This window comes from Oncorhynchus clarkii, chromosome 4 (genome assembly GCF_045791955.1).
Source record: "Oncorhynchus clarkii lewisi isolate Uvic-CL-2024 chromosome 4, UVic_Ocla_1.0, whole genome shotgun sequence".
Classification (NCBI taxonomy): domain Eukaryota; kingdom Metazoa; phylum Chordata; class Actinopteri; order Salmoniformes; family Salmonidae; genus Oncorhynchus; species Oncorhynchus clarkii.
The window spans coordinates 57209610-57220213 of NC_092150.1; the positions used below are offsets into that span (position 1 = coordinate 57209610).

Consider the following 10604-nt stretch of genomic DNA (forward strand, 5'->3'; position numbering starts at 1 on the left):
TCCATATTTCAACACTAGATTTGGCTGTCTGTTTTTAGGCCTAAGAAATGGCCTCTTGCCTACTCACTGAAAAATGAGCTCCCTATTTACTTCACTTGTGAATCTCCCGGTTGGGACATACTAGTTTATAAATAGACATATGAACGCACGGTACAGGGAACATTGGTCAAACATATCCTGTAAAACCAGGGAGACTCCACGGCGTTGGTGGGTGGTTGTAATGTAAACGCATACCACGCCCTTCGGGGATTCCCCAATGTCAGAGCTGAGCGCTTACCCAATCGCCTTTCATTGCTCACGTGCTCTCAACTATGTAGGCTGACCTCAGTTTATGAGCGTACCAAATTTATTTGAAATCCTGTTGTTGATTTTTAAGTATTTTTATGGTTTGAACTAAACGGCCCATTTTGCATGTATACGGTGTCGCAAGATGACTTCACTTATTTTCATTTAACTGCAGTTTTGCGGGAAAAGAAAAGCGCTCGACCCGGTGGCATGAAAAGCAACAAAGGAACAGTGATTTCCTTCCTACTCCGGTGTGATCGACTTTTCCACGGAGGACTGCTCGCACCATCAAGCAACAGGTAGTCCTTTTAGGGTTTAAACCTGAAAAGCTGACCTGCAGTGACTGCGGGCCGGAGGCCACCATGGCAAGCGCTGGAGATGCGAATGGGAAAGTGAATTTATTAGAGGATAACCGAATAGACTCTGGTGTTGAATCATTACAATATTTTACGAAAGATGATCCCTATAACAAACCGGTACGGGATTCGACTTCTGAATCCAGTGAAGCCAGGGACAAATGTAGCAGCAACACAGAGGAGCGGTTGGATTCTGCTTATGGCTCGTCGTCACTAACTATTGAGAATTTCAGTGAGATAATAGAGGGCTGCAACATTTCGGAGTCTGAAGATGACAGTGCGAAGAATACAGAATTGGAACATAAAGATAACCTTCTCACCAACATCACTGAAGATGGAGACACGTAAGTTTTTTTTACATTTACATCTTTAAAGTAATACATATTTAAATGTATCCTATGCCTATGTTCTTGAATAAGTAAAATGTGTCCATGTCGACGACCTTAAAGTGAAACGATGTATCAAGAAATACACGTATATGTGGATGTGTGCAATCATTAACGTGTTTATTATGCATTTTTCAGTATAGATAAAAGTAGGGCCAACCGTATTGGAGTTTGATTTTTCCAATCTCCTTTAATGCCAATCTCTTTGTCCATAATATTAATTTTCACAGTCTAAAATGCATAGCATAGACGATTGAGTTACTAATTGGGCCATGATTACAATTATCAACCAACTTAATCCTAATGCACAATGTGATGTCTGTTCTACCCCATACATTTGTGTTCAATCTAAAACTCAACCCGTCGCCCCTAGAGACACCCCCAGACACACCCTGTACAACTGACAGAATTGGATTGGTGTTGCTCTTTGGTTGTCCTTTTAGGGGGGTTCAACTGGCCATGAGAGCATAGACTAAAATTACCACTGTCAACAAACCGGGGATGCTTTTTGACATCATCATGTCTGATGTGTGTTAACCACCATAACAATTTGAAGATGGATGCATTTTTGTAGGTTAGGCCTAATGCATGAATTTGCAGCGGAACATTCAAGCAACCCACAGTGTTGTTGCTGTCTGAATGAATAAAAGGCTTGGGGGATGAGCTGTAGTTTTGGCCTGCGCTGGAGAAATTCACCTCTGCGTATGTCATGTTAATCCTATTCCCAGTCATTATGGCATGTGATGTCGATTTAGAGAGTTTAAGTTTAGAGTGATACACTCAAGCCTGTGAAAGCTGTCATGATCGTGGATGGACTCCTGTGGGGTGCCTCGACTTTGAAAGCAGAAGTGTAAGAGACATGGCTGTGGAAATTCCCCGTGATAGACAAGGCAGGGCACATGTTCACATAGTACTTCTCTCGCTAGGTCCAAGAATATCAATGAATCAATGAATGATCAATGAAATTCATACAATTTCTACACATACAGTCACAGACATGCAAACTGTTGGCCTTATCGGCCTTCTACATGTGATTTTGCGTTCCACTCAGTCCTGGCTTTGTCTTTGGAGTCAGCATACTCAGAAATATATTATCTTGATCGCTATCAATTGTTCAACGTCGAAGTGAGTCTGTGTAACCATTCCATTGATAGAGTAACAGCTTTTTTGTCTCTCTGACATCCTTTCATATCCTTGCTCTCGTTGTCTGACTAGGTCACAAGGAAGCATTCTCTGACCTGTACTATATTTACCTAACAATAGAAAGAACCCACAATACGTTACATCAATCCTGTGACTTGAGAAAGTACCACAGTGCAGGCATTTAATTTCCCCATAGGATATTTTCTTTGTTTTATCTTACCCAACTGTTCATACTAGGAAGTCCCATTTGAGACTTTAAAAAAAAAAGTTTATTTTCCAAGGAAGATCTTGCATTTGACCTTGTACCTTTCAAAAGTCGAAAGAATGCCGGCAAGTTCTGTGGTCTGGTCCCATATGTTTGTCACACCAAACATTGACCATAAGAGTTGGCAAGACGGCACAAACCGATATGGGACCAGGCTACTGGCTCTGCTTTGAAGAGGAGTTATTCAATCATAATCTACGGTCTTACTTTTGCAAGTAAATGTTTTTAGTTTTTTTTTAAGTTGCTTTTTTATATGTCAAATGGATTGTCTTAAAATGAAGTTAAATGATAAATAGATTTGCATGAAGACATTTAGCATGGAACAAGGATAGGCTAAACGAGTTACTACTTTCACATTAGTTAGTTAGGTAGACAATGAGTGCCCTGGTCAAAAGTAGTGCACTATGTAGGGAGAAGTGTGTGAACAATGTGTTCTGGAAAGCCTTATTGTAGGGTTAAATAAAGCACTGCAGTGGCCTTGTTCCATTTCCTGCATTTGGCTCTTTTGTCTGCTAGAACTTCCCCTTTAGCTTTTGGGGTAAGGGTTTCTTATTTTCCACTTTGATTGAATGTATCAAATGTCATGACTTTGTATGTGGGCTGCAGTAAAGAACACAATGCATTGCATTTGCTATTTTAACTGAGGAGTTCATAGGCATGAGGCTTGTGTTTGCTGAACATTCAGTAATAACCCGATGGTTCTGTTTGTTTGATCTTAGGATATTATCCAAATAACTTGAGTTCAATTACAACAAATGATAACTGAGAAGATAAATATTTTGAGTGCTTTGTGGAATCAAACATCCTCTTGACATGACTATTCTTTGCATAAAAGTTCCATTATTGCGCAACATTCGCAACCACTGAGCACTGTGGCCTACTAAGCAGTTTTCATTCATGGGATGCTATGTGTTACATTTCCAGGTAGATCTAGATGACATTCTAAGAATTCTCCAGCAGGTAAATCTTTCCATCACATGATGAAATCCATTTATTATATCCTGTGGCTGCTCACATTTTTTAAATATTTAAAGTAACTAGGAATGTCATGAGAAATGTTTCCACTCTCCCCAGGCTGCTCACTTTTCAGTTGAATGCAATGTTTAAGTGACCGCAACTCAAAACTGCTTTTGTTTGCTGTGTGGCCTAGGCGGGTTTACTGCAGAAGCACTTTGTGACAACTGCAATGTAAAAATCTGATAGATTTATGATTGACATTTTTATAAGAAATGGTTTGTTTTTGTCGCCCCTCCAGACTCCTGCATTTAGCCATCATCCATGAAGATGAACACTTCGCTCACCAATTGATACAGCTGTTCCCCAAAGATGTCTTAGACATTCAGAACAACTTGTACCAGGTACAGAAGACACAGCCACACCCCCTTCTCTTTACACCCTCAACACGGGTACTGGTGTACTGAAACTACTTAACCTTCATGATATTTCCTCTTGACGATTGCAACTGTCAATGTTTATGACAACAACAGAGATGATAATGTTATTTCTGCATCCTGTAATTGAAGAGCATTCTCTTCCCCTTTCTCCAGTAGTACATCCTCTCACTGGAACGGTTCTGTGGGTGAGAGGGGTTCTGGGGTTATTTAAGGGAGTTTAAATGGAAATTGGAAACTCCCCTGCTTTCCCGTGTTCAAAAACAAGAAATCTTATCTGGAATATTTGTGTCTCTAAGGCTGAGATTACACGCCTTAACTTTTTTTTTTTTAAATCACCAATTTGGTCTTTTGACCAATCACATCTGATTGAGTTTTTTAATTGGTGGAAGAAATATCAGAATTGGGCTGCCTGAGAAAACGCAGTCATAGATGAGAAATGTGCAACTGGACAGTGCATATTTAAGAGGAGCTTTGACTGAACATTAAGGGGGTGGGGTGTGTAACCTGTCACTTACAGAGGTGAGAGAGGTATGAGGGGGGGTCGAGGCAAGCTGAAGGGGCGTTTGAGACATCCTGATGGGTCGGAGAGAAATGTCTGGGAGGTCAGAAATGACAGTCAGCATTTTGCACCATGACTCACACCTTGTTCTCTCTCTGTTCTGTTAGCGTTTACCAAAAGCCACACAAGCAATAGTGGCCCTACTGGTTATATTAGTCAGCCCTACCCAGTTCAATCAGGAGTTTCACATTGAGATGTCTCAGGCCTACCAATGCATTTTTTCTAATCACCTCACTTGGCATTAGAGTTCTATAGTAAAGCTCAGTTATAAATACTAGCTACTGTACTTAAGATCAGCTCCTATATCGGGTCTTAGTAATCCTGATTGTACTCAAATGAAACTTTGAAAAGAGGGTACATATTGACTCCAAGTCAGATATCACACCATCCTCCCATACTAACCCTTTGTTGGTTTGTTCAGGTTGGTACGTGGTCCCATAGAATTACAAAAAAGGCGATCCCCATCCTAGTCAATTTTCAGTGGTGGGTGGGCTGGCGGCCATATTGAGTCTACCCGTGGGAGTTATTATTTTGTATGCATGTTCCCAGACGCCGCTACACCTAGCCACCTACCTGAACCTTTCGTCGGTGGTGCGGGACCTGGTGGAGAGCGGGGCCAGCCTGGAGCTGCAGGACCAGGAGGGGAACACGCCGCTCCACATGGCCTGCGAACAGGGCTGGGTCGAGTGCGCTACTGAGATGATCCGGAATGTCTCCTCCAGCAAGCTGGCCCCTGTGCTCGAGTCCCAGAACTGGAGAGGTGAGAAAGCAGGGCCTGTATTAATTTGGCTCCAAAAGAGAATGGAGAAAAAAAAGAAAAACAGGGAGGGACTACCTTGACATGTCTGTTGCAAAACAGACAGCCAACCGGCTCATTTTCAACCGCAGTCCCTGGGCAGGTTTATAAAAACAATTACAATACAGACATTCAATGAGCAGTGAGCACATGCAGAGCAACATAGGACAAGCAAGACATAGCATGCAGACAGAGCAACATAGCACAAAAAGCAACAAAGTGTTTCCACACCTCACAAGCTACAGACAACATGGAAAGCAGCAATACACAGCTAGGGATTATGTTCACAAATCTGATTGATTTTTAGCCATGTCTTCATGTTTTTTGTGAAATTGTGATAGGTGGTGCAGTTGTGTGTCTGATGGCAGTGTATTCTGGACATGGGAAGCTCTCACAGAGAAAGCAGATTGACTAAAGGTGCTTTTCCTTAAGGGAACTATTACAGTCACCTCTCATGGCAGACCTTGTGGATCTGCTGCCATATGTTTGGTTTTCTGTTTAACAAAAGTACTGAGTGGAGGGGGCACCAGGCCATTTAGGATCTTGAATACAAGGCATGTGTCGGTGTATTGCACAAGATTTTCCCAACACAGGAGCTCATGCTTTCTGAGGATGTAACAGTGATGGCTATTGGGCTTCATATCAAAGCACTATCAAGCACTTTGAGAGCCTGTTTGGAGACCGACTGAATGTTAAGTGGGGATTTTCATAGATCTGTTTTAATGTATTTCTATTTGAACATTCCATAACTTTTGCCTACTGACCAGGGCCCAGGATGATCAGCTTGTAGGCTGTGTACGAGGCTATAATGATCCCATGATGTGATGGCTCTTTATTTAGTGTCAATTCCTGTTGATGTGTTGGCGTCTATCCGAGGATGTACCCACCTCGCGTGTTGTTTTATTGCAACATTGCACAGTGCGAGACAACTGGTGTAAATGAATCGTTGTTGCTGTCTAGCTAGTTTTCGATGTTCCTGGCTTAGTAGGCTTTGCAGATGTGAATCATGTTTATAGATGTAAACAATTGTATATTTTGTTCGGTATGTAGGTTATTGTGAGTGACGTGGTATGACCTTACCGACTCTTGTTTGATACTAGCTATAACATCTACTCAAATTCATCAAATCGCTCATGCAGAAAGGTGGTTTTTGAAAGTAATGTCGTCTTTTTCAGGTCTTACCTCTCTCCACCTAGCCACTGTGAACAGGCAGCATCGTCTGATGAAGCTACTGATGAAAAAAGGGGCAGACCTCAACATCCAGGTTAGTCCAGTTACTCCCCCGGGTGTACTCTGTTACAATAACCTCGCTATGAGCACTAGATGTTGAGAAAAGTATTTTCGATAAATACATTGAAAAAACCTCTTTCAGACAATTTTGCTCACTGGACTTGTATTACTCATGTAGTGCATTACATTGTGCAATAATACTGTAGTTAGTACTTCAATGTGTCATAGCTAAATCCTCAGAGAAATATTTACCTCGACATAGATGATCAAACTACACTATACTGTCCTAAGTGAATGCATCATGTCATAATGAGTGCATGGTATTTATTTAGAAGTACAGTGTCTCCTTCAAGCTATGTACTTTACTGTACTCCCACCTGCTGCACTTGTGCACTGCTGTAGTGAGACTGATAGTGATATGGCCTTGAGCTCAGCAGGTTCTGATAGATTCATGACAACGTAATTAGAGTTGGGTCATGAGGCTGCTGGGCTAGAAAGCCTGACGTAATGGGGGCTTTTTCTGGAGCAGCTAGACTCGTCAGAGAAGAGGCCCAGGCCAGCAAGTCTGAGTCAGACACACATAGATATAGAACACAACATAGTAGACTGACCTAACACTACCCTAGATATCTTTCTGTGCGAAATAAACATGCTATACAGTAGATATCAAGCTGCCTCATTGAATGTTTTCAGTATTTGAATTTATAGATATTGTATTGAAGAGGACAGCTTGTAAAATGTCCTTTACTAAGATTTGTTGACCCTTTGCTCCCTCCATTTGCGCCCTTCATATCCTATTTTGAGGGCACATTTTATTTATCGAGTCCCTAACCCATGTCTGTCTTCTCTCTCTCCCCCAGGAAGGTACGAGCGGTAAAACACCTCTCCATATGGCAGTGGAGCTCCATGACGTTGTCTCTATGACGCTGCTATTGAACAAGGGAGCCGATGTGGACGTGCCAATGTTTAACGGCTGCACGCCACTTCACCTCGCCGTTGGCCGGCAGGACGCAGCCATCGCCAACCTGCTCTGCCAATCCGGGGCTGATAAGATGCTGAGGAACATAGAGGATGAGACGGCACTGGATCTAGCTGGCGGCAATGATGATGTGAGATATAGAGAAAGGGCCAGAGTCCTACACACAATCCTTGTAGTGGACTAAAAAGCACTTTCAATGCAGATTCTCCATTGAACATGCATTTTAGTCCAGGACTATAGTAATAGCCTTAATCTACACTATATTTACAAACATATATGGACTCCCCTTCAAGTTAGTGCATTTGGCTCTTTCAGCCACACCCATTGCAGATGGGGGTATAAAATCGAGCACACAGTCATGCATTCCCCACAGACTTTTTGGCAGAAGAATGGCCTTACTGAAGAGCTCAGGGACTTTCAACATGGCACTGTCATAGGATGCCACCTTTCCAACAAGTCAGTTCTTCACATTTCTGCCCTGCTAGAGCTTCCCCGGTCAACTGTAAGTGGTGTTATTGTGAAGTGGAAAAGTCTAAGAGCAACAACGGCTCAGTTGTGAAGTGGTAGGCCACACAGGCTTACAGAACGTGACCGCCGAGTGCTGAAGCGCGTCTGTCCTCGGTTGCAACACTCAACGTCAGCACAAGAACTGTTCGTCAGGATCTTCATGAAATGGGTTTCCATGGCTGAGCAGCCGCACACAAGCCTGAGATCACCATGCGCAATGCCAAGCGTCGGCTGGAGTGGTGTATAGCTTGCTCGCCATTGGACTCTGGAGCAGTGGAAACGCGTTCTCTGGAGTGATGAATCACACTTCACCGTCGGGTAGTCCGACGGACAAATCTGTTTTTGGAGGATACCAGGAAAACGCTACCTGCCCCAATGCATAGTGCAAACTGTAAAGTTTGGTTAAGGAGGGCTAATGGTCTGGGGCTGTTTTTCATGGTTCCAGTGAAGGGAAATCTTAACGCTACAGCATACAATGACATTCTAGATGATTCTGTGCTTCCAACTTTGTGGCAACAGTTTGGGGAAGGCCCTTTCATCTTACAGCATGACAATGCCCCCATGCACAAAGTGAAGTCCATATAGAAAAATGGTTTGTTGAGATTGGTGTGGAAGAACTTTACTGGCCTGTACAGAGCCCTGACCTCAACCACATCGAACACCTTTGGGATGAATTGGAACGCCGACTGCGAGCCAGGCCTAATCGCCCAACATCAGTGCCCGGTCTCACTAATGCTCTTGTGGCTGATTGGAAGAAAGTCCGAGCAGCAATATTCCAACATCTAGTGGAGGCTGTTATACTAGCAAAGGGGGGGACCAACTCCATATTAATGGCCATGATTTTGGAACGAGATGTTTGATGAGCAGGTGTCCAAATATTCTTGGTCGTGTAGTGAATGTCTGGGAAACCAGCTCAAAGTGTTTCATGTGACTCAATCTAATATTCACTGAGTGCTTGAAATACATTTTTTTAATGCTTTGTGGGGGTGAAACATCTCCAGCTTATTTCCTGTTGTGAAGGAGACTGACTGAACTATTGTCTGGCCAAAGGTAGAACATATAATGTGACATGTAACCCCCACCATATGCTTTTATTTCAGATCCTTGCTCTTTTCCCTTTTGATGACATCCAAATCCAGGGCAGGTCAGTGGTTAGAGTACCATTCTGACCGTGTACTTCTCTCAACACCTGAATACTCTACAACAGGTGACATTTGACCTCTTGAACATCATCATGGAGCCTTGTCAGAAAAGTGTAGCTTTACATCAATCATGTTTGTAATTTGCTGTTTTAAATGTGATTTTTCATTTACATAAATCTTTGCTGTAGGGTTATTTATCGTTGTTGTGTGTGTGTGCATATGTGAGTGCGTGGACTCTTTAGATACTAACATTGAAAAGTTATTCTCTGCTAGCAAAGTGGTACAATGGTGTCTGTCATATAATTTGATGGTTGATAACTGTTTTCAAATGCAGGAAAATCTAATGTAGACTTAAATGAAACATTTTCTCATACAAGGTAACTGATTTACTACCAAAACCTAGTGTATGAATATGAGCAGAAATAATTAAATTAAAATGTTTAATTTCATTATAAAGTACACAGGGAATCTACCTCTTTATCACGTGTGTGTGTATAATAACTGATTATAGTGGGAAATGTAGTTTCCAACACAGAAAATACATTGCTGTCATGCTATAAATGAACATTGTTTCAGCTTGAAAATGTTTTTCAATTATACTTTAGTTACTAAATCTGTAATGGAGAGAAGTTCTTCGTCATAATTTAATATCTTTCATTGTATGTTTCAGTTCTCGGTTTCTGCTTTGAATGCATTTTCTTTCCGCTATTGGTAAGACACAATCATAACAGCTGTATTTTCAATACAGTAAAATCTTCCCTATTTTACCATTGTTCTCCTCCATCTCTGATATATCAGGAATGATCCTTGTTATGGTGTACTGAGTCAGACTGGCTTGTTTAGATGTTTTGCCTTCTCTTAAACACTTTCAAACTCTTATATATTTTGTAATAAAATAAATAAGATTATAGCTTCACTCTTTTTTGGGGGGAGGGGGTCATTGTCAAATCTATCTTTGAAGTTTTTAATTGAAGTGTCATTAATTGTTTATAGTACTGTATATGCACATCTGTCTGAGCAGGGAGGATAATACAAAAAGGATGGCATCTGGAATTAAGGATTTAAGCAATTATGTAGATTATATACTGTAGACTAGATGTTTTGTGGCGAAGAATCTGGTTGAACAACACTCACATTTTAATTAGTTGTTAGCAGGCTATTGCTGACTCAACATGTATAGCAAATCCATCCAATAAATTGTTCTAAACATTGTAGGATGCTGACTTGGGAGAACAAAGCCTCATTGATAACTAAACTCCTTATTTCTCATTTTCCTGTCAGCAGCTTTTGGTAAAACATTATTTGCCTGTTGCTTGATTCTTCCTGATAACCCTCTTTAGTACAATAAGTCTGTAAATTCCACTCACCCAGATCACTTGTCTGTTCTCTGTATACTCTGTCTGCCCATAATGAATATTCAGACACAGGCTCAAGGTGAGACTGGGACCAGAGAAAAAAGAAGCCTTTCAATGAGGGATTAATTTCTTCTTTGTTTGTGGGGAATGTTTTACCTTCTATTTGTATGTTGGCCTACTTTCTTTCACAAGCATTTGAGTGACTTA

The 10604-nt window shown here is 41.5% G+C and overlaps 1 protein-coding gene across 1 annotated transcript; it reads left to right on the forward strand.

The window, feature by feature from the left end:
- The first annotated feature begins 287 nt into the window (after window positions 1–287).
- Window positions 288–9950, forward strand: LOC139407738 (NF-kappa-B inhibitor epsilon-like). The gene is made up of 6 exons (XM_071151594.1): window positions 288–985; window positions 3691–3793; window positions 4938–5148; window positions 6360–6448; window positions 7275–7523; window positions 9001–9950. The coding sequence occupies exons 1-6, from the start codon at window positions 648–650 to the stop codon at window positions 9067–9069; spliced, it is 1059 nt and encodes a 352-aa protein (XP_071007695.1). The 5' UTR covers window positions 288–647; the 3' UTR covers window positions 9070–9950.
- The last annotated feature ends 654 nt before the right edge of the window (window positions 9951–10604 follow it).

Bases quoted from the DNA above. Each gene is read 5' to 3' on its own strand.
- LOC139407738 (XM_071151594.1), top strand. From the start codon at position 648: ATGGCAAGCGCTGGAGATGCGAATGGGAAAGTGAATTTATTAGAGGAT. The intron at 986-3,690 runs GTAAGTTTTTTT...TCGCCCCTCCAG, and splicing joins ATCACTGAAGATGGAGACAC to ACTCCTGCATTTAGCCATCA. The intron at 7,524-9,000 runs GTGAGATATAGA...CTTTTATTTCAG, and splicing joins TAGCTGGCGGCAATGATGAT to ATCCTTGCTCTTTTCCCTTT.